General features: G+C 35.7%; 1 protein-coding gene across 1 annotated transcript; it reads right to left on the bottom strand.

The window, feature by feature from the left end:
- Window positions 1–23,666: 23,666 nt before the first annotated feature.
- Window positions 23,667–24,883, bottom strand: LOC132304022 (uncharacterized). Its single transcript, XM_059801549.1, has 4 exons — window positions 24,734–24,883; window positions 24,538–24,630; window positions 24,276–24,449; window positions 23,667–23,880 (listed from the first exon to the last, which is right to left on the bottom strand). The coding sequence occupies exons 1-4, from the start codon at window positions 24,866–24,868 to the stop codon at window positions 23,842–23,844; spliced, it is 441 nt and encodes a 146-aa protein (XP_059657532.1). The 5' UTR covers window positions 24,869–24,883; the 3' UTR covers window positions 23,667–23,841.
- Window positions 24,884–25,157: the final 274 nt, after the last annotated feature.

Raw genomic sequence — 25,157 nt, 5'->3', positions numbered from 1 at the left:
CTGTGAGCTAAAAAGTGATGACTCGTGGATAAGGTCATCCCATAACAACCTCCTTTCTTCAGCATCATTCGATCCATAAACAATTGATAACATAAAGGGAGAGGCATAACCAGTAACAGAGATGTGACAATGGATAACATACTTAAAAGTGTCGTTGAAAGTGAGATGAAGAATTGAGGGATTCCAAAAAATCCATATCCTTCCCATAAGGGAATGGCTGTAGTTATAAACTAGCATCCAGGTATCAGCAGCATGTCTACATATGGCTTCCATGTTAACACTCGAGACCCTGGTCTCAACAATAACAAATATAGCAGGTTTAAGCTCATCAATCATCTTCTTGATTTTTGCTTGCTTTTCAAGGCCATTTAGGCCTCGAATGTTCCATACTAAGATGGACGACATTGGGAGGATGGTTTGGCAATGCCTTTCAGATACCTTAAGCTAGTGGAGCTAACATGCACCAAACCAAAAACTTTCTTAGAGCTGAAAATTTTGGATTTCCTTGTGTTCACTTTGTTAATTCTCTTGGGAGTTTCAAAGCAGAAACTAGTATCCAATGTATCACTATGAGGGGATTCAGGGTCACTTGAATCAAGATCAGCATCAATGTCAAATGGACTAAAGAGGTTATGCAAGTACCTCAAAGTCGAATTAGTAGGACTTGTTGGATTAAGGTGAGTAAGTGCTTGATTGCTGTCCTTATTTAGGTTGATCTGCAGGTTGGAATGTGAGAAGTCTACCACCAGTTTGTTGTTGTTAATGAGTGTTGTGATACCCCTCGGATCCGAGACACGGGTTGATCAGGCCCAGGCCCAAACCCGAGGGAATATCAAACAATTAATATTTATAACGAACACAGAATACAAAATGAATTAAGAAATGAAAGTTTAAAGCTGAAAAGAAACTAAAAGATAATCCTTCAATAATTAAATACTTAAATTTGATAAACCAAATATCCATAATTTGAACAACTCGGGAATCCATCTCTAGTGGACCCCTAATAAAAATCTCACACTAAATGAAAGTAAAATAAAAGATAAAACCCAAATCCAAGATCTGGAAAGAAATCCTACATCGTCGGTAGAATGGAAGATCGTCTCTACTCAGCACGAACAAGCTCAAGCCTGGAACTGACGTACACCTGAAAAATAGGAGTGGGTCAGGCCCACGAACAAGTTCTAACCTACTACAATCCAAGTAGAGACTCGATACGCATGTACATACTAAATAGTTCAACAATAACTAATAATCCGTACATAAATATATCCACACTACTGGACTCTTGCTAGGCCATGAAGGGGGTCTCAACCTGGATAGAAGGCATCACACAATACGCACCTGAGTGGGTATGAGTACCTAAACCTAAACAGGGTATACCTCAACCTTCACAGCCAGCTACACATCCAACTGCATATACGCACCCTAACCGTCGACACTGAGACTCAAGGTCATGACACGGTAACATAAAAATAAATCTAAACTCCGTTTCTATCCATCCACAAGAAATCCAGTAAGTCACTCGGCGTATTCAACCGTACCGACTTATATATATATAAGGAGGATTGTATTTTATAACCCGTGCCCTTACTCCAAAATAGGTAGGACTTAGCAATTTGAGCTAATCCAAACCCAGTATGTCACCGTCCCATACCGGTACATACAATCCAATCCGTCCAATAGTTGATAAAGCATCGATAATTATAACAGCAATATCAACAATTCCATACTAAACATAAGAGAATGCATTAGCAACCATTCTTAAAAATACCAATAATTGATTCACATTGAAAATATAAATATCAATGTCAACTACTCCTTACTATGCATATTGACATAGATAATCAACCTGCTTATTTACATTCACAGTTGACAAAATAATGACCATATAAATGTCAATACCAACAGTTCCAAACTAAACATGTTAGAACAGATTAACAAACATGCTTAAGTAAGCCATTCAGAATCCATAATTTGATCATACAGGGCTTTATTTATAATGATGACCTATTCCCAGTTTCCATAGAATTAACAGAGCCTAAATAGATATTTTCCCACTCAAATCTATAGCATGCAAAATAAATATAAGTAATCTATTATACTTATAGTTTCCTGTCCAACAACTTGCCGCACTAACCGTTAAATTTAATCATCAACTAATTTTCAGTGAAATATAAATTCTTAGCAAAATTTCTATTTCCATAAACATATAATTCGAGTGGACAAGCTCTCACAGAAAATTTCTAATATAATTAAGAAATTAGAAACTCCAAATCCACACAGTCTACAAGACATTCGTAATTAACTCCATGTAATCCTAATGATTAATGCTTTGTGTCCAATTCTATGTTAATCTGGTCTTTGCATATTTACGTTTACCCTAGACCCCTCCTAAACTATCCATTACAGTATTCATTCTCCACTAAAACATATTAAAACAATCACTAGGAAGCCTAATCACTGAAAAATTGGAAAAACAACCAACAGAATCAAAAACCCACGCATAACCAACCTGGAGCCAGCTCCAGAATATTGGAGCCGCCTCCAATGGCCCTGGAGCCGGCTCCTAGACCATTGGAGCCACCTCCAGTCCAAGGAGAGCCGGCTCCAATCCAATAGGAGCCGGCTCTCTCCCTACTCTTCTTCGTGTTCTCTTCTCCGGTCGCCGTTTACGCCTCCGATACTTCACAGTAAGGGTTTTCAGCGAGTTTAACTTAATCCCAGAAGATTCCAAGCCTTAATTCAGTCCTTATTATGCTGCTAATATGGATTAAATCAAGAATTTAAACAAGAAAGTTCAAAGTTTAAATAGTTTACAATTTTAAACAATTTCAGTTTCAGTTACACTCTAAACATGAAACAGATAGCGTTTTTATTTTTAAACATGTAATTCATCCTGGAACCATTGAGTATGCAAAGAACACGAGTATAAGGGAGAGAGTAAGGTTAGAACTTGCCTTTTGAGATTTTTGTTAAAATCTCTACGTTGTCTTCTACAATCTCCGGCGATTCCCACTGCAACTTCCTCTGTTCCTTGTTTCTAATTCCACAGACGTGTTTTGGTTGTATTATTTTGTCCCTAAGCAGACTTATCTTATATATTTATAGGCAACCAAAACCCTAAGTCCAATTATATCTAAAGTCTGAAACGCGGCCCATAAACACAACCTAGTTTATAAACCCTGTCGGCTCATTAAATTAAACCTAAACAGAACTAAAACCCTAACCACACTTTTATACCTAGTCACAAATTAAAACATGTAATTACTAATTCAACAATAAAAAATCCAAGTTAACTACTAATTCAATTAAAGAAACAATAAAAATTCCAAGTTAACCGTAAAACAGAAAATAACATACAATTTACAGAGAATTAAAGCCAAATAAATAATTAAAACAATTAACTTAAATAATCACAATTATCACAATTAATGTAAATAATTCAAATAATTAATTAAACCAAAGAAAACAAATAAACTAACTAATTAATTCAAATAACACAAATAAGTCAAGTAAATCAAATCATTAAAAAGTCAATTAAAACATAATTCAAAACAATTAATGAACCAAAAATAATTAATGAACAGAAAACAATTAAACAAAATTACCGAGACTATCCTTTTGAAAATTAGGGGTATTACAAGTGTGAAGATCGAGGAGGGGATATGACCTGTTTGTATTTCATTTGAGGAAGTGGTCTGGGAAGTGGATGGGGATAAGGTGTTAGAAATATAAGGAATATGGGTTGTTTGCTTTTCATTTGAGGAGGTGGTCTGGGTTGGTGGTTTGTAAGAAGTGGATGGGAGTAAAGTGTTGGCATGAGGATTGTGGGGGGTGGGTTGATCCTGAGAGATGCTGAGAGTAGAGGGATTTATCAGTTTCCCATTACCTTTCCATCTTTTAGAAACTCTTCTCTAACCTTCCACAGAGTGATGAGCGCTATCATTATTTGAAACAGGTGTGATTTGTGGGCAGGTGGTTGTAACGTGTCTAAAACTTTTGCATTTGCTACAGAACATAGGTAGCTAAAGGTATTCCACTCTGACTTCCTAATAAGAATCAGGACCAGTTTTAACTTTGATAATGTTCGCTAATGGTTTATTCATGTCAATATCCATGCAGATACAAGCAAATTTGATCATTCTGCCACTCTCATTGGCATGATCAGCGTTGAGTGGGATCCCAACAGAGCTTGCAATGAGGCTCAATCCCTTCGCTGTCAAGAGCTGTACAGGAATGTTGTGAAAATTGACCCATCTAGGTATGACTGATGTGCGCTTAGTGTCACTTGCTAGTGAGGGATCCCATTTTTTTCAAGATTAATGGCTTCCCAGCTATGAACCATGGTCCATTGGAGAGCACCCAGTTAGTATTTTCTTTCGTGTTAAATAGGAATATATAAGGCCCTGTTTCGACCAAAGGTTGTTTGTTATGGAACTGATCATCTTGCATGGGAAGTTCTTGAGGGACAAGAATCCAATGAGATGGTGATTATCCCCAAAAAAAAGGATGCCTTCATTCAAAATGTCCTCAAGTTTATCAATGAAGTCTGTGGAATTTTGTGGCAGGTAGAGGTATTCAAATTGCATATTGTTCAGTGGGTTGTTGGCAACCTCAGCCCATGATTTCTTCTTATTCACATGTGATGGTTCACACAGGGGGGGATGCGCTGTGATAGTATCATTAGGGTAGTGGTTTGGGGCTGTAGGTGTGGGTGTGAAGGTGTGTAATTGGGGAAGTGGTTTGGGATTGTGGGTATAGTTGGTTTGGTTGCTCGCGTGCATGTTGATGGGTTATATCAGAAAAAATAGTTGTTGGTGGGATGGTATGGTGCAGTGGTCTGCCTATGAAGTGCCAAGAGTTGACTGACCTGAAATGAGCTCACGTGCAGGTTAATGGGTCTTGTCAGAAAAAATAGTTGTTGGTGTGATGGTTGATGGGTCTTGTCACACTAAAGCACGCATATCACACTCAACAATATTGAGGATCTCAATCAAAATATATTTTAAAATGTCATCTTCAATAACATTGCTTCTTCACAGCATGGGCAACCACATTGTCATGTATACCTACATAACTAATTTTTTGAAGCTTTAATATAATCGACAATTATCGGCCTAATAAAACTTTGGATCATGTCTACCTATTACATGAGTAAGACGAAACGAAGTTTGCTTAAGAAGCAAAGCTTCAATATCAGCATCTATCTGCATAATGAGACTTTGGTTAACCCGAGCCATCCAAAGAATTAGACTAAAATATGTAAAATGAAATTTGAAAGAAAATAAATTTTCTACCGGTTAAAGATGAGAAAGTGGTTTGTAAATCTAAGGACATTAAAACCACTAAGACTTGGATTTTTAACAGAATTTCACTTGTTGGAATGATGGAATTTTAAAAAATAATGAGATTTGGAGGGATTCCACTAGAAATTTTGTAACGCTAACAAGTCCAAAATAAGTTGATACGACTTGAGGCTATATTCAGTGGCATGAAATTAGAGTATTAGAATTAGAATTGGTTAAGATTTTAATTGAATTTTTTAAATTACTTTAATCAATTCTAAAATTCTATGCAACAAGGGATTTGAGTTGTAATACCAAAATTATCATTCTATAAACAGCTCACATCTCTTACTCTACAAACCTCTTTCACAATGCCACATCTTCAAGCGAAGTATCACTTTTACATAGCCAAGTACCATTTTTGAACAGAAGTACCATATTTGTGCATGTAAGTATCACTTTTGTGCACAAAGGTATCACTTTTTGTGCATAACATTTTGATTACTTGGTTTGCACAAAAATGACACCTATGTGCACAAAAGTAGTACATCTCGTGTAAAAGTAGTAATTACACGTACAAAAGTAATGTCCGAAGATATTAAAGATAGTTTGGGAAAATGAACAATGTTTTTTCATATCCATATCAGATTTTGATCAGTCCATAAATTTGAAAAGTGTTGACTTTGACTCCATCTTTAGAAAATAAAACCTCCCAAAATCCACTTGCTTATAATTTTTCCTTAAATTATTTACCAAAAAAAAAAAAGAAGAATATGTTAAATTCACATTACCCTTCTTTCATATTGAAAAATTTCTTTTGTGGTAAGGGACAAACTGCGAGTGTGTAAAAGTTTTGACGGCAAACATTGTGGGTGGTGTTGTTTTCTTCTTGTGCCTTACTTTTGAGTCCAAGGAGAAGGAGAAGAATGATGTTGATGGGGAGTCTGAAAATTTTCATGCTAAGTTCTTCTAGGGAAGAATCCGAGCAAGCTTAGTGGTTAAGTGTTAGAGCCTAGAGGTTAGTTTCACATTGGATCCAAATGAGAAGTGAAATGGATATAATAGCTGTCCCCTAGAGGTTTGCTCACATTAGATCCGAATGAGAAATGAAATGGATATAATGTCCCCTAGAGATTTGTTTACATTGAATTCGAATGAGAAGTGAAATAGAGATATAATGGGCGTCTTTTGGACGCAAGCAAACAAAGTAATGAGTTTTCCCCACTTCAAAATTGTTCCATTTCATACGTCTTTCCACCATTATCACTTGAGATTGTTTGATATTGTCTTTTTCAATGTACAGTCAACATGTAGACATGAATTTCCTCAATATCTTTCAATCCAATAATCGACCCATTCCTCATTCTCGTCCTAATTTAAATAGGAATTACTGAAGTCTAGACTCACCTAAATAGCACATCAAATTATACTAATCAATATATATATATAGCACATCAAATGATAAGTATGAATCCGCTAATCCTTCATATTTCACAATCCAACCTTGTAGGAAAAAAGTTTAAAGAAAAAAAAAGACAAATTCCAAGTAATATGCACAATCTCAACACATAGTTTTTAGTAAATTTACAAACCACCTCTAGTACATGGCCAAACAAATATCCAATGTTCTAAAGCCACAATTATGAAGCTTACAGCCCCTTAATCCAAATGGAAAATAAGACAACCTCGCACTACTTCTTACAAACATCTTCAATGGCCTGCAAATAACACCCAAAAACATGTATGTGAGATTCACAAAAATGCATGCAGTAATCAGACACGACAATCAAACATGGAAATAGGGGACATTTGTCCAACACTTGTTGCCAGAGATGCACCAAACAAGTATATCAATAATTAAAATTTAAAGTATTTGTACATGAAACTCCCTCGTGTTCTTTTTTGTCTACATCATTGTCTCAAACAACTGATTTTACTATAAAGAAGATAATTCAATACATGTGAATTTTTAGCCTTAATGTAGCTTTCTTAGGTTGGAATATTTGATATCCTACACACGGTCACATACCAAATCCGATACATGTACCGAGTCCACCTAAGATAGGGGCGTATAGAATTGTTAGACCCATAAACTTAATTGGATTGCTTAACCCTTGGTATCTTTGATAACTTTGTCAAGACGGAAATCTAAATCCAGAACATTTCTTTTGGTTATCAACATACCTAGAATTCCATTTTATAGGATTCCTTGTGTATGAGAAGATGCGAAAAAAAAAAAAAACACGAAGGGCATACATAAACATCCAATATTATCCAAAAGAAATATACACAATGATTAAAATTAAAGAGACGAATCAAAAGTATGGATTGTCACTGAATCAACATAAATGTGTAAAGCATTGCTACCCTCCTCATCCTCAAGCATTAAGCACTTCACGTGATTCATCATCATCATCTTTTACCTTAATCCCATATGAATGGGGCATAGTTGTTAAAGGCTCAAGGCGCACAAAAGCGCAAATGCCTCCTGGAGCCTAAGGCGCAAGGCGAGGCACGCGCCCGACTGAAACAAGGTGCACGTTGAAAAAAAAAAAAACAAAACCCACCTAATAAAGAATTAAAGATGCAATAGTATATATAAAGATGCAAAAGTCAACTAAATGAATTACTTAAGTTCAATATTCAACACAAAGATGTCAAAGCCAACTAAATCAAGTACTTAAGTTCAACAGTGAATAATAAAAAAAGTGTATTTGATAATGTATTTTAAATCCATGCTTCAGTGCATTTTATAATGTATTTTAAATATGACGAAAATCATGTATCACTTTAAATTTTGTAAGATTTTAAATCACAGTAACTTCACTAATGCAAATTTCACCATTTGCACCATCGTATAAAATTTAGCTCTTTAAAATTTTCAGTATTCATCCTCTATTGAATAATAGAAAATCTATTGATCATGTTATGAAACCCAAGAAAAAAAAAAAAAGACTTTGATGCTGCAAGTTTCAAGGGAAAAGTTCACTGATAAACTCAATAAATAAAATAAAAATAAATAAATAAATAAAATAAAAGTTCACTAAAAAAAAAAAAATAGCAATTGTTATTTTAAGATTAAAATAAAATAGCACAAGATCAAGATAAAAAATAGCAACAATGCAACAACTATGCTCCAGAGTCTCCGGACTCGAGAAAAAATAAATAAATAAAAATAAATAAATAATAAAAAGAAGAAGAAAAAAAAAAATATGCCAAACTCGACTCGGCCGAGAGAAGAAAAGAAGAAGAATAGAGGGAAAAAAAAAAAAAAAAACTGATCCGGCTTCCGAGATCCGAGAAGAAAAGGAGCCTAGGAGGAGAGAAGAAGAAGAGAAGGAGGAGGAGAGGAGGAGGAGAGAAGTTGGAGAACTTACCGGCAGAGTCGCCGACGCAGATCCGGCAAATCCAACGCAGATCCGACTTCCGAGACCAAGTCGTCCTCGTCGCTGACTGCCTCTGTCTTCTTTGTTTTCTTTTTTGTTCGCTTTTTTGTTTTTTCTTATGTTGTAACTTGTAACTATCATGTTTTAACTAATAAAATAATAATATAATAAAAACAATAACAATATAACAAATAAACAAAGAATAAACAAACAAAATAATACAAAACCAATTAGGCGCGCCTTTAGAGAGCCTTTTGCCTGGCACCTTTGAAGTAAAGGCGCACGCCTTCATTAACCCAAACGCCTTAAGTCAATAGAGGCGATGTGATGGCGCCTGGAGGCGCCTTGCGCCTCAGGCGCGCGCCTGACAACTATGGAATGGGGTCGATCACATGAATTTTCTTGCTCTAAACTTTTCTATTACAAGCCACTTCAATATACTGTCTTTTAACTTTTTAAAATCGTTTTCAACAACCTCAACTGATGTTATTTTTGCTCGCCCTCTTAGTATCTTATATGTGAAGATAAGATATATATATATAGACTGTATATGATGGTCGTTATTATTGTTCAAATGATTTTTCTACACATAGATCTAGTGATGCTGCTATGACAGATACTAGTTTGTTTTGTATAGAGGGAGAGAGAAATGTGTGGGCAAATCCAACTCTTAGGTGGTTGTTGCTGGAAGTGGAAGAAATATCGAGAGAAAGAGTAATAGGGTATGATTGCGTGGCCAGAAAATCTTACAAATTTTATACACGTACATCAAAGGGCGCGCACAATAAACTCTCACTCATTGTCACGTAAGCATGATCATTGATCACTCACAATTTCTTCAAAACATGTTTCCACATTAGAGTGCTATAGATTTAGATCACAAAGATAGTGGATAACAGAGCATAACAGACATGTTTTTACACTAAACGGTTTCAATTCAACCATACTATTCACGCCTAACACACCATCTCTATCACCACACAATTTTAATTCAATATAAATAACTATAACTTCAAATTTTAACTTAGCTGAAGCTACCATAGTTAAATCTTAGTTGCTTTTTACAAATATTTCCTTGTTACTTCTTCATTGAAGTCTCAAAAATTTCTCGAAATCTTGGCCAATCCTCAGGTACCACTCTCTTGAGTCTTGTAATCAATGCACTGTTAGAAGTTTATTCAATGAAGTTTGGATTACATTGGGTTATTAATTTAGAATTGCCTCTCTTTAACAGTTTGAAATGCAGTTAGGCTACACACACTCCGGATCTTGGTGCGCCCGCAATCCACACAAGTCTCGAACCAAGTCACCGGTCCTTTATCTCTCTGCTCCGCTTCCATTGACGCTGTTGCCATCACCGCTGGGCCAATCCCTGGTCACCGGCCTCGGTGCGTCTTCACCGCGGTTCCTTGAAGACTGCCGTTTTGGTTATCATCTCGCCGTCAAACTCACCGGAATCTGCCATAGTCGCCGGTGACCTGTCCTCTCTGCCAAATTCCGGTTCAATCCTGCCGCCTCACCGCCGTACCAGTCATGCATCATCACCGGCGACCTGTTCCTCCCTCTGGTTCAGTCCGCACCAAATAAACATGCCCAGATTAAGATTTACCCAAAAAAAAAAAAAAAACACACCCAGATAAAGAAAGAGAAAATGGTTCAATAATTCACAAAAGAATCTCAAATTTATTGATAAATCAAAAGTGAACAAGAGCTTACTGTGCTCAGATCAGATCTAGAGGCCGGCCATAGGAAAGGAATGTCTGAACGCACTCAATTGAATTTGAGCACAAATGAGCCTGGTGCAGACGAATACAATGAACATCGCACTCACAACGAATCCAATCACTGTCATCACCAAATTTATCCCCGAAGATATCATTTTTCTCCTTCTACAATTAACACATTGTCAAGCAAATCTATGTGCTGGATAACTTTGCTTTAAGAAAAACTTTTCTGCTTTTTTTTTTTTTTGAATGAGGGCGACTGTTAGTGACATGTTTACTTACATTGGTGGCAGCCCGAAAAATCAATTAGTGATGATAGTGAGTTTAAAAGTGATGACTAAATCATAATTTTACATTTTTTTTTTTTTTTTTCTTTCTAGATTTAAAGATTGTCGTGAAGTAACTTTGGTGAGTTTTTATTATTACAAGCTTGTGGGTATTTTCGGTATAACATATTAAAATACACATCACTTGTTTGGCACATGTGGCAATAGGGGTATTTTCGTCACAAAAGTCAAATTGTCAAAGCAATTGTTAAAAATGCGCTGGGTTAACGGCCCCAATTGACAGAGTTGGAGTAAAATGATAACGTTATTATATTGTTGGGGGTTTTAAAAATTGGTTGGGGTTTTATGATCACTTTTTGGAAGTATTGGGGGTTTACAAAAACTTGCCCTTTTTTTAATATGAAATGAGGTAGGAATGATATTCTATTCCATTTTGAAATTCATAGTGAGTCGATTGATTAGATATGAAATGATGTTGAAATTAATTTCAAATTGAATTCTTCACAAGTAGGTACGAATAAATTAAACTAATAAAATAACATTTTTGTATATTATTATCTGGAAAAAAAAAAAAAAAGAAAAAAAAGGAGGAGAGATAAGTTGTTTTTTTCTTTTTCTTTTACGGCAATGATATTTTGTTCAGAAAACAAACAATTGATTGAGGAAGAGAAATTTAACCTTTTTGACCTTAACCACTTCTAGATTTTGCTAACAAAGTCTTATGAGAAAAATTGGAACTGGAACAATTTATAAATAGAGATAGATATATACATACGAAAGGTGATGGAATTCGAGCTTAGACGGGCCCATCTGGGCTCTCATTTGGGCCTGGTGAATAAATTCATTCTTGAAACTGATTTTGAAATGAAAGAGGTTTTTGATAACAAGTTATTATCAGTAATGCTTCGTTTGGTTGGAGAAATGAAAAAATAGATGGAAGAGATAGGGGAAAGGATGGATGAGGCATCCTTAGGGAACGGAAGGTGTCTCCTCCATTTTTTGTTTGGTTGAATGGAATGGATAGTAGAAATGATGGATGGGGTGATACTTTTTTTTGTTTGGTTGGAAGGAAGAGAAAGAGGTTTTTTATACTTTTTTTACCAATATATCCTCACTGTATAAAATAATAAAAAGTAGATATCCATTTGAATTTTTTTGAAAAGGTTAAAATTGAAAATTGCATATTGTTGGTAGTTATTCATTTTCTCTCTCCTCCCTTCTCCCAAAATTGGGTAGATAGAAAAACATGAAGAAAGGAGGGATGAAGCATCCCTCCTTGCTTCCTCCCTCTCTTCCCTTCCCTCCAACCAAACATGAAATGCCTCGTCCATCCCTCCTCAATCCATCCCTCCAACCAAACATAGCATAAGCCATCCCTCCAACCAAACATAGCATAAGAGATTGAAAATGAAAATGAATTTCCTTCAATTTTAAAGCAATCAAAGAAAAATATGATAAGGTGACTAGTGATATGTTATTAATTAAGAATAAGTTTGACGAAAATCATACATACTGTAAATTAAAGTAAAATATGCATGGTGTTGATTACACATTTTAAATAGAAGACTACTTTATTTTTCAAAAGAAAAATGATCTCAAAAGGTGTGAAACATCGTAATCTAATTAAAGTTATTGTTTCGCAATATTTTTATTAAAAAAATTACATACTATATACAAAAAAAAAAAAAAAAAAAAAAAATAAGTAAGTAAAAAGAGAAGAAAAATGAGAACTTTAAAAAGAAAAAAAAAAATAGAATTTGATTGAAGTCGAGAAACTTAACCTTTTTGAAGAAAATCAAAGAAATTTGAAAAGAAAGAAAAAACGAAGAAATGATTTTAAAAATTAAAAGTTTTAGGGGTGGCATTATATTGAAAATTTCATATATATATATATATATATATATATATATATATATATATATATAAAACTATAAAATAACTATACATAGTAGTAGGCGGATCAGGTCAGGGGGCGTGTGCCCCAGATATACATGGATCCGCCCCTGACAATAGTGTATTTATAATAGGCTGAATCTTACCAGTAAAAGATAGAAGCTTGATACTCACTTCTAGCACTGATTTTATTAACAAATCGTTGTAGTTGTAAACAAATAAAAGATGACTACAAAGAAAAATAAAGTATAGAATCACACTCTTACTTACCCGAATAAAAAAAAAAATAAAGAAAAATTTAATTAAAAGAAAAGAAAATAATAAAACAATGAGAAAAGAAATAAGAAAGAAAGTAACAACCAACGGGTCGGTGGCCGAGCAATATCAGACCCTTACTTCTTAAATAAAAGTCAACAGTTTAAGTCTCAGTAAAAACATGTGTATATGAGTACTAACTTCGAAAAAAATAACAAATGCACCCACACACAATGACATAACCCATTAGTGCACCGGCATACAAAACTCACTTACACGTCACCTTCTGCACACATATATACATACAATACACTACAACTCACTCAATCCCACCTTGATCTCACTCACACGTCACCTTTCGTACACATATTAATATCAACAATTCCAAAATTGCCTGGACGTCACTTAACCTCTAAGATACCCACAAAACTTCTCTCTCTATCTCTAAAGCATTAGATCCCGTTCTCCCCAATCACTTTTATATCTTCCTTCTCTTCCAACTGAACAAATTTTTTACTTTTTCTCACAAACATTTATCAATCACATACACCCACAAAACATTTCTCTCTCTCTATCTACAAGACCACCTACACTGTTAGAATTTATATGTTTGGCATAGCAAATTTTTATTTGAATTAAAATGACATATATTCCTAACATATATAAAATATTTATACTTTATATAATTGGTGAATTTAATATATTATATTTCGATTCATTATAAAATTAATAGTGTCTATTTAATTACACAATACATGAATATAATAATAATCATAAATAGTTTATAATCGGTAATTATGAATGAACTCATTATTAACTAAGACTTGAACTGGATTTGCGTTAGGTTGAGATATATTGCGAGAGCCGTCGTATGTAATTACTCCCTATCACCGTCATGGCATTTGACTCTTAAGCATGAGAGAAGTATAGACTCTTTTATTAATTAGTAATTACTTTGATTTGTTCAGCGAAATCTTCGGAATCCATATATAGACCGACACTTTGGGTAATTATATAATTAATAGTTAGAAGGTTATATTTTCAATATTTGTATCATTTCTACTTGTATTTATTTTGTATTGATTATGGTTGATCACAAAGTAAATTCGAAGGCCTTTGTGTATTTTTAAACAAAATGATTTTTTATATATTTATTTATTTCAATTATTATTTTTGTCAAACAAATGTTTTATTCTGATCAAACTGAAAATAATCAAAGGTAGCAAAATAAATATATTAATTTAGTAGTCGGACTGATGGCTTTATTTATTCGATAACTAATTATGCATAGAGGGGCTAAAGTGTAATATTGACTTAGAGGTTATTTATTATTTAATTGGAGTTCAATTAATTTCTTTTAGTTGAGTAGAAATTAATTTATGAATTAATTGAATTGGGTCCATGAATCAAGCCAATTATTAATTCATTGTAACTAAGAAAATAATAAGCCCAAAGGATTCTCACTCATAGCACAACTTGATATTGGAATCATATTAAATTTGAGATATCATGTTCGTTTTAGAGATTGAGAAAAATATAATGTTTTTAATTATTATTATTATTATTATTATTATTATTATTTTGTAGCATAAATTGTGTTACTTTTGTTTGTTTAATTAAAGGCACTTTTCAAAAAATCAATACTAATTAATATTTACATGTACGAAAATATAAGCAAATATTTTAGAGATTAAATACTAAATTTTGAATAAGGCAGATAGCCACGTGGTATCACATCTTCTTTTAAAATGAATGGTTTGGACTTCGATTCCAATCAACATTGTGTGAGTTATTTGAAAAACTCACACAATGAAGCAAATGAATACCCAATATACGGTCACGTGGACCAACGCTTGAAATGCCCCACTAGGAGCTACGTGGATTTGCTAATATACCACGTCAAAACGATGTTAATTAATTTATTTATTTTAAACGTTTTACCCATTCAATAAAAGTCCCGTTTATACTCTACTCTCTCTCTCTCTCTCTCTCTCTTAATTACTTCATTTATAAATAAACACACACACACACACATCCACTCCCAAATGATGAGACACCTACTTCTTCATTTGAGTGTTGCCTTGGGGAATATTTAAAAAAATAAATGTTCTTGGGTAGGGTAGTATACAAGAAAGATTTAATCAAAATCGTTACATGTATAATATGTGTCTAGGTGTAGCTGGTCCAACCCACACCTTATCAAAGTAGATTCACACACAACCCATGTGTTCACTATGTGTATATGCGAAGCTTGAGAGGCTTCGTTGATTCACAACCCAAACAGTCACTCCCACACCTTCACTGTGTGTGTATGTGAAACTTGAGAGACGCTTGAGAGGGTTCGTTAATTCACAACCCATTCACTCCTGCATTGGTCGTGTTTTATTTATTTGCTACAGGTCCTACATATTCCTATTATTTTATATCTGGTTCTTTTTTTTGCTTTGTCTAAAAATTATTTTATATGAGTATTGATTATATTGATATGCTGTCGATTTGGATGATGATTTTATGTACTTTTATTACAGTAAGAATGCTAGAGTACGGCTCTAGCGGGAGATACATAGTGACTACTAGGATTTAAATGGTGAACTCTCTACTCCATCTCATTAATTGTGTCATGTATGTTATTAGTAGATTCAAATAGTGTTGCTAGTAGATCAATAAAGGATTGTTGATGGTAGTTCGTGAATAGGATGAGGAGATCATTCCACGTCTGTCGATGATGTTGAGATCAGAGACTAAGTGGAGCTGCAAGATAGCACAAGGGATTCTCCATAGAGGAGATTAAGAAAGAGAAGGCAGATTTGCTTAACACCCATGGTAGCGCGAGTCCTAGGAGACCATTACTTATGGTTATAGTTAGGGTGGTGTATATATATTTTCAACCCCCTTAAATGGAGAGGGTTAAGCCTTATTTATACTACTTCATTTGGGTAAAGACCATTGGTCATGAGAGCTAACTTCTTTTTTATCCAATGGTCGTTTTACCTAGATAAGGACCCTTGGTTATGAGAGCTAACTTCCTCTTTATCCAATGGTCATTCTATGAGATATATATTTAATGTATTATGTGGTCTTTATTACTCGAGCTCAGCTATTGGGTGTTAAACATTCTCTCCCCCTTGTGTAGACCTCGAAGTGAGGCGATTCCTTGGAACTCAGCCACCTAACCACTGATACTCAGATTCCCGCCTGAGAGAAAAATGCCTGAGGTTACGCCTGCAAGAAGCAACCTCGGAAAAAAGGGGAGGAGGGGCCTATCCGATTGGAGCGGGGCACGTCCACAGAAGAGGAAGGGTAGAGACCCCTTCCTCGGCCAGTAATTCAGTTATAGGACGAGTAGCTCGAGGATACTGTCCTTTCAGGAGCATGCCAGATAAGTACTGGCCAGGTGTGCTTATTTTTAGAGATGGTACCACTCAAGCAGACGTCGTGGCACGTATATCAACATTTTGCCCCCCTGTTCAAGGTCTCGAGGAGAGAGCTCAAAGCTGCGAGGAGGGAGCTCGAGCAAAAGACTGAGGTAGAGAAGGGAATTCTTTAAAGATATAAGTGAACTAACTGAGTTCCCTATAAGAGTATGAGAATGAACTCCTCAAGGAAAGCTTATAAAATAGATGAGTTTACAAAGGTAAGCTAAATGAACTCTTTAAAGAAGTATGGAAATGAACTCCTCAAGGAAAGCTCATTAGAGGGACAAGTTTGTCTAACAGAAATGAATTTGCCAAAGAAGTCAAATTTGAGGAGATGAGCTTTCTTGAGGAGAGCTCATCAGAGACGGGCGTTTTACAAAAGCGAGTCATATAAAAGTGAGGAGATTTACACAAAGGGAGAGCTGATCGAGAGAAACACTCTAAATTAACTTTATGAAAATAAGCTTGCTAGAGAACTCAACTTTGCGAATAAATGAACTTACTGAAAGGAATTCGTAAAAAAGTCAGTTTTTGTAAATGAGGTAAAACGAATGGAACTCGATAGAGTGGTTAGCTTTATGAAGAATGGGTTAATCGAAAGGAGCTCCTCAGAGAGCTAATTTTGTAAATATGAGTCAACCGAGGGGAGTTCAGTAGAAAAGACAATTTCATAAATTTGAGCTAGCCGAGGGGAGCTCAATAGAAAAGTCAGTTTGATAAATGTGAGCTATCAGAGAGAAGTTCGGTAAAAAGGTCAGCTTCATAAATGTAAGCTATCAGAGGGGAGCTCAGTAAAAAGATCAGCTTAATAAATGTGGACTATCAAAGGGGAACTCAATAGAAAAGTCAGTTTGATAAATGTGAGCTAGCCGAGCTCTGCTTCTCGAGGTCCTTACAGTTAAAGGAAGCTCGAGAGAAAAATGCCCGAGGTTACGCCTGCAGGAAGCAACCTCGTATAAGAGGGGAGGAGGGGCCCATCCGACTGGAGCGGGGCGCGTCCACAGAAGAAGAAGGGTAGCAACCCCTTCCTCAACCAGTGAGTTCAGTTATAGGATGAGTAGCTCGAGGATACTGTCCTTTCAGGAGCACGCCAGATAAGTACTGGCCAGGTGTGCTTATTTTCAGAGATGATGTCACTTAAGCAGACGCCGTGACATGTATATCAACATTTTGCCCCCTACTCGAGGTCGCAAAGAGGGAGCTCGAGCAAAAGACTGTAGGTAAACGAAAAATATTTGTAGAGAGGATCTCAATTAACTCATTGAGGTTTATCTGTAAAGAGGAACTCCTCATTCTTTTTTCTTTTAGCCAGAACCAAGACTTATCAGTGCTCAGCTGTCAATTATTATTATTATGTATACATGCAAGTGTCTGTGTGCTTAAAGTTCCCTCTGGATGGCATAGGGATCCCATGGAGCTTTGGCCTTTATTATATAGGTGCACCCCGAGTCAATGTACTAATTAAGTACATTTTATCTAAGTTGAGATGTTCCTCACACAACAAAATCATATTGTTAGAAAACAGGTTATAATGGAATATAATAATTAATACTATCTCGTAAAATAGACCGTAAAATAGATTACGAGATGTACACTAGTCTTGATCAAAACTTTGGCAAGATAGTTAAAATCTAGAGGAAAGAAAATAAGAGTAATCAAACACCCCATGCGAAAGGAAAAATACTTGGCCCCGTGTCAATAAAGTAATAATCTCTCCCTCCTTTTAACAAACCAAAATAGTATAGGTTTGGTTGGTACTACAGGGAACTTTTAGAGTGCATGATGAGGGTTGTGCTCATGAAAGGACTTGAATGCCAGTAAGAAACCCAATCTCGCAAGAAAGTTTTAAGCCGCAGAAGACTCCGAGTCCTTAATGGATGCTCTAATCGTAGTGAAGTGAACTATCCACAAAAATAAAATAAAATAAAATAAAATAAAATCCTAGGTACAAGGGATGGACGAGCTTGAATGAGGGAGAGATCCCAAGCGCGATGAGAGGACCATGAAGCAAAAGGACTGGCTATTTCAAAGGGAATATCCATATCTCAAGTGACCCAAAACAAATAAAAATAAAAATAAATAAAATAAAGTTGTTTTTGATGAGATTGTACAAGAGAAATTTTGGCAAGTGATTGGACTTAATGAGTGGGCTGCTATATTTATATATATACACACACACACTTTAGAAAAGTCTTAAACGCTCCCCCGGGATAAAAGAAAGATATTAATTTTTTTTAAAAAAAAAACTACTAGTGCTGTGTTAAAGCCATGAGGAAGTGTTTGCCAAAGCGGTGCTCGAGCAGTAGGAGCTGACCTGAAACAACGATCGAGCTGCGACAAAATGCTAATCCGAAGCATTGCTTGAGCATTAGAGGCAAAGACAGGTGACCTCGAGGAGGTTGTAGAATTCTTGAGAAATCAACGGTTCTAGGGGTTAACCGGTGAAAGCATGAGTTCCAGTAGTACTTAGAAGTATGATTTATGAAATAATACATTGACATAAATCTTGTTCGATAGAGAGATAAGAGGATGGTGCTCCTGTTAGGGAAGTATCAAGGCTTCAGGCTCGAGTTCGGAAGGACTCGGGCGGTGCTCTTCGAGGATTCAAAGAGGTAATAAACTCGAGATCCAAAGGAGTTGGACTACGAGAGTCATTGTGTGCGTGTGAAAGAGAGTTGGGGAGTTACAAATGCTCTGGAAATGGGGAAAGTCGAAGAACAACTACATCTGTAGGGGAATTGAACTCGCTCTACAATAGATCCAACCCACGTCAACAAACCTATGAAAATCAGATATTGTAAGGAATTTATACTATTTTCACAGATTTCACAGAGAACCTAGAAAATCGCTGGATTTCACTAAAATCATAGATTTCAAAATACTCAGAAATAGAAAAGATTAATACTTTGATTTCACAAATCAATAAAAAAAAAAAAAAAAAAAAAACAATAATAATAAATAAATGACTCAAACTTGAAGGCTTTGGAGATTAACAGAAGTATAAACCCTAGAAACAGACAAGATGGTGTAATTTATGTGCAAAAGAGAAGTTACTAATAGGTGATGTTTGATGGTACGAAGAGGTACGAAGTTTGTGTTTGAAAGAGTTTGACCAGAGTTCTTTGAGTGTTCGAAGAGATACCAATGTTGAGTTCAAAGGGAATCGACGGTGCGTGTCGAGTGCTCGAAGACGTGCCAAGTTCTAGGCTAGAGTTTAGTTGGATGTGAGGTGCAATATCTCACTTTCTGAAGGGTGGTCGAGGTGACAGTTAGAGTTTGGCGAGGTTCGCTATTATTTGTAACACAAGCAAGAAAAATAAAAATAAAAAAACAAAGTTGCTTTGTTGGTTCAAATGGGTTTCTTGATCATGTTTCATAGAGCCAAGCAAGGAACCAGGAGGGAAAGAAACTAAAGTTATAAATTCAGCGGAAAAGAAAGATAAAAGTGAGAAAGACTAAAAGAGCTAGTCCTCGAATTGATGACCAGGTTATTTTTGTGTAAAACATCATTACTACTATATTTTTGTTCAAACAGTTGTTGGCATTGTGCTCAATCTGCTGGGCGAGCGTTGGCTAAAAAAGGAACTCGAGCAGCAAGAGAAGCAAGGTCGAAATAGTGCTCGAAGAGAGATTGAGATCGCACGAGGACCTACGTGAGAATAGGGAAGAGCATAGCACGAGGAACGCTTTGGCGCGAGTGGTAGTTAAGAGTGAGAAACAGGTTCGAGATTCCCTATCGTGAAGGTTGCTCGTGGTCAGATTTTGAGGTTTAGAGGCGCTTCTTGGTCACTTGATCTTACATAAAGCCAAGCCATGGACCAAAAAGTATGAAATCGAAACTATAAATCAAGCATAAATAAATAAATAAATTGAGGAAGAGTCCTCGAAGCTACTGTCATCATTAGCAAGATTATTTTGTAAAACATCACTACTATTATCGATTTATTTATTTTGCTTGTTAGCATGTGTTCAAAGGTTTCAAACTGTGAGGAAGTGCTGACCAAAGTGAATCTCAAGTAGCAGCCTCGAAATAATGCTCGAGCTACAGAGGACCCAGAGCCTTGCTCAAGCATCAAAGGGAGATACATATATATGATAAAAATATTCATCAATAAAATACACAATCCCACTTTAGCATAACAAAACTTGGTTATGTCGAGGACGTAACAAAGGAATGGGCTGGTCTGGCGCGCGGGACGTGTTTAAGCCATGACAAAATGCTAGCCCGAAGCAGGCTCGAGCTATCGTGTAAAACTGCTACTTTGAGCTGCGAGGGACACTAATCCGAAAAGTTGCTCGAGTATTAGAGCGAGCACTTGAGTTATAGTTATTATTTAAATGGGATAATATATATATATATATATATATATATATATATTATCGCACTTTGGTAGACTTAAAGATGAAGTCTCAGACTAAACAATGTCAGTGAAAAAGCTGTGAGAAGATGTGTGACAACTCAATAATATAATAATAGCTGACAAAATTGATGGTACTGTAAAAACAGTAAAGAGAAAGAGGATTTGATGGGAAGATGACACAAAAATAAATAAATAAATTAAGAATTGTCAACATTAACTTTTCCAAAAACTGGCACGTACAACTGTTGTGCTACATATGCAAGATATAGAGTCAGGTTTACTCTTTTATATTTACTTGTATTTATATATTTTACTAGTAACAATGAATTCAGTTCAAGGAGCTAATTAGACTTAACAATAACAGAATGTTTAAATTGAAAACAAGCAAAGTCAAGTGTATAAATAATGAAAGTTAAAATAAGTGATTTATCAACCATCCAAAGCTTATGCAACAATGATAAAAGAAAGACATTTAATTTTCACTCCTACTATTAGTTTTAATTTTTCTTTAATTATTTTTGCTGTAGCTTTATGGAGTTGTAGTTGGCTATAATTACATAAGCTTTGAAGCAAAGCTGAGGTTTATACTATACGGTGTAATAGCTTGTCTTGGTCAGTTCATGGCGTGACTTGGCCAAAGTAGCAATTGTCATTTTAGCACATGCAAAACTGTGTGCATAGGGTAATGGGTAGACCAACAAGGTTGTACAAGCTACAATGTAGAAAGTGTCTAACATGTGTCAGAGGTATGTCTAATACATGTGCAAGAAAGAAGTTACAGATGGGTAATGTAATGTAACAATTAAAATAATAGGAGAAAATACTTATTATAATTAGAGAGATGAAAATGGGACTTCGATGACCTCAAATGAGTGAGTCTTTACATGAATAAAGACCTTTAAGGTTTTGTGCTGCAGGACAATTTAAATAGCCACCGGATAAAAGTTAGCAGGGTGAGTGACAAATGAGATTCTTGTGGAACTCTTTACACTTGAATGGGCTGTCAAATGTGTGTAGTGATTTATTGATTCCCCCTCTTTGTTTTTAATACCATGGTGAGTGGACAGACTAGTGAAAAGTTACAAAGTAGGTGGTGGCAGGTGTCATACATCTTTTATCAAAAAATTGTGTATGAAAAGATTAATCAAATAAAATATACAGTATATATATATATATATATATATATATATATATGAACAATAGAGATATATATATACGCATTCTATTTTTTTATATGTGAAGAGATTAGGTATAACCTTTCTTTATCATCATTATGGGTAAAGGAACATTGGTATATATACTGGGGCCCTCGAGGTGTCAAAACCCGTTTTAAGTCGAGGCCGGACTAAGGGTAGTGGGTTGCTTGAGGTGTCATGCTTTGAAGGGAAGAGATGCTGCCTTGAGAGAATTGACCATTTTTTTTTCTGAACTAGCACACATGAGACCCACGAGGGATCGACCAAAAATAGCGAAGAAGATAATGATTTTCAGATAGACAGAGTATAAGATTCATGACTAAATAACATGGCATGCTCTATCAACAGAGATAAGACAAAAATCTAAAGATGAACATGTCAGTTTGAAACTAGAGCAAGCAATAAGAAATTGAGTTGGGAACGAAATCACCGTTTTGAAGTAGTAGATTCTCTTGCAAACTCAACATTAATGGAATGCTCCTCCCCAGCAGAGTCGCCAAAATATTGATGGTAGTTTGTGAATATGATGAAGAGATCATTCCACATCTGTCGGGGATGCTGAGATCAAAGACTGAGTGGAACTCCAAACTAGCACAGGGATTCTCCATAAAAGAGATTAAGAGAGAGAAGACAGATTTGCTTAACACCCATGGTAGCGCAAGTCCTAAGAGACCATTACTTATGGTTATAGTTAGGGTGGTGTATATATATTTTCAGCCCCCTTAAATGGTGAAGGTTAAACCCTATTTATACTACTTCATTTGGGTAAGGACCATTGGTCATGAGAGCTAACTTTCTCTTTATCCAATGGTCGTTTTACTTAGGTAAGGACCCTTGGTTATGAGAGCTAACTTTCTCTTTATCCAATGGTCATTCTATGAGATATATATTTAATGTATTATGTGGTCTTTATTACTCGAGCTCAGCTATTGGGTGTTAAACATTCTCTCCCCCTTGTGCAGATCTCAAAGTGAGATGATTCCTTAGAACTCAGCCACCTAACCAATGATATTCAGATTCCTGCAACTGAAGATAGGGAAAGAGCCTTCCTCAGGGTTCTGCCTTCTCGGCCCCGCGGACTCTATCCTAACTCTGTGTTTCGAGATCCTTACAGTTAAAGGGAGCTCGAGAGAAAAATGCCTGAGGTTACGCCTGCAGGAAGCAACCTCGGAAAAAAGGGAAGGAGGGGCCCATCCGACTGGAGCGGGGCACGTCCACAGAAGAGGAAGGGTAGCGACCCCTTTCTCAGACAGTAATTCAGTTATAGGACGAGTAGCTCGAGGATACTGTCCTTTCAGGAGCATGCCAGATAAGTAGCTCGAGGATACTGTCCTTTCAGGAGCATGTCAGATAAGTACTGGCTAGGTGTGCTTATTTTCAGAGATGGTGCCACTCAAGCAAACATCGTGACACGTATATCAACAAGGATCATATTACCCAAAAAGAATAAAATAAATAAAGTCATCTTCCAATGATTGTTTGTGTCTAATAAACTGAATGAAGGTCATCAACACTGGCAGTGGAATAAACTGAATGAAGAAGGTCTTTACTACTAATTATGTTAATTATTCTTTCAAAACATATCCTGATAGGGCTCAAATCAAACAATTTTATTATTATTATTATTTTCTTACAAAGTCACAATCTTGTGTGAATATATATCAAGAAAATTAGGTTTGATCGACTTTGTTAAGTTGGTCAGAAGAATTACCAATTGCTGTGAATCTCCAAAGATTTCAGGCACAAAAGCACAAGAACCAAGCTGTGAATTCACTTAATGTCCAGCACTTGATCATATTCAATTTACATGCACCCGTAACTTCTGCCACATTGTTACAAAAAAAATACAAATTCCAAGTAATATGCATAATCTCACAAGGGAGACATAAGTACCATTATTCGTTGTCAACACATAGTTTTCAGTAAATTTACAAACCACCTCTGGTACATGGCCAAACAAGTATCCAATGTTCTAAATCCACAATTATGAAGTTTACCGCCCCTTCATCCAAGCGGAAATAAATACCACCTCGCACTACTACTTGTATATATCTTCAAGCATCGCTTCCGAATAATACTGTGAATAACACCCAAAAATATATGAATGTGAGATTCACAAAAATACATGAAGATCAGACACGATAATCCAACATGGAAATATGAGACATTTGTCCAACACAAGTATATCAATAACAAAAACTTCATTTTGTCCTGATTCTACAATGAAGAAGATAATTCAATATGGGTGAATTTTTAGCCTTGTTGCAGTTTTCTTAAGTTGGAAGACTGGATATCTTACACTCTAAGTCACATACAACATCTGATACAAGTACTGAGTCCACCTAAGATAGGGGCATATAGCGAAACTGTTAGACCCACAAACTTCTTCTTCTTCTTCTATTTATTTATTTATTTATTTTCCTGAGATAATTAAATCTCAAAACTGCTATGTAACTAATAAATTAATTTTACCTCATGAGTCTTCATCACGTTGATTGGTCGGTTTCCCTCGAACACATTAGCAGAAAAAAAAGTAGACTGACCATCAGCATCATCCTTATCCTTGGCCTCAAAAGCAAGGCACAAGATGAAATTAACACCCTTAACGTTTGCCCCAATAGTTCTCACAAACTTGTAATTTGTCCCCTAGTACCAAAGAAATTTTCCAACATGAAAAGAAGGGTAATGTGAATTTAACATATATTAATTAAAAGAAAGAAAAAAACTTGCATACATTCATTTTATTGTACTCCTGAATTGATGAACGACAATAACCAATGACCGAATCTGAATTCTTGTGGAGTTGAAATTTTGGAAAATCAAACCCCTATAATAAAAACACCATATTAAATTAATTAGCACTATATAGATATATATAGACACTATGTTATGTTTAAATATAACAATGGGGTTGAGGAGAAGAGACACACTCTTACGAGAACCGCTTCACGGTACAAGGCTATCTGTTCATCGGTCAACACGTCACGGATGTTCAGCCCCTTTCCTGGTTGTCCATAAGACTTTTGTGGTTGTTCAGAAGTGACATGGGAGACGGAAGAAGCCATACGATTGCACAATAGAAAAAACCCTTACCTTACGATTAGATGAGAATGAGATATACTTGTAATATGGATATGGATCCTCTCTCTCGATATATATATATTCTCCTTCTGGGCTCCTCTGCGTGGGCCGTACATATAATTGGGTTGGGTTTTGCTCTTTTAGAAACATGGGTAATTAAAGAGAACCCTCCTTCTCGGCTCCTCTGCGCGGGCCGTACATAAATTGGGTTGGGTTTTGCGATTTTAGAAACATGGGGTAAATTCAATGTTTGATGCCTCTAATTAAGAGCTC

The sequence above is a fragment of the Cornus florida genome, unplaced genomic scaffold, assembly GCF_030987335.1.
Source record: "Cornus florida cultivar Cherokee Brave unplaced genomic scaffold, ASM3098733v1 CherokeeBrave_3.0.0_Hap2_Chr01, whole genome shotgun sequence".
In the NCBI taxonomy this organism is placed as follows: Eukaryota; Viridiplantae; Streptophyta; class Magnoliopsida; order Cornales; family Cornaceae; genus Cornus; species Cornus florida.
The sequence above is the reverse complement of the archived record's forward strand: the minus strand, read 5'-3'. Positions and strand labels throughout refer to the sequence as shown.

Excerpts from the sequence above, each read along its gene's own strand:
- LOC132304022 (XM_059801549.1), bottom strand. The coding sequence starts at position 24,868 with ATGGCTTCTTCCGTCTCCCATGTCACTTCTGAACAACCACAAAAGTCT. Across the intron at positions 24,631-24,733 it reads GTGAAGCGGTTCTCGTAAGA|GGGTTTGATTTTCCAAAATT; the intron begins GTGTGTCTCTTC and ends TTTTTATTATAG. Across the intron at positions 23,881-24,275 it reads ACGTGATGAAGACTCATGAG|TATTATTCGGAAGCGATGCT; the intron begins GTAAAATTAATT and ends TGTTATTCACAG.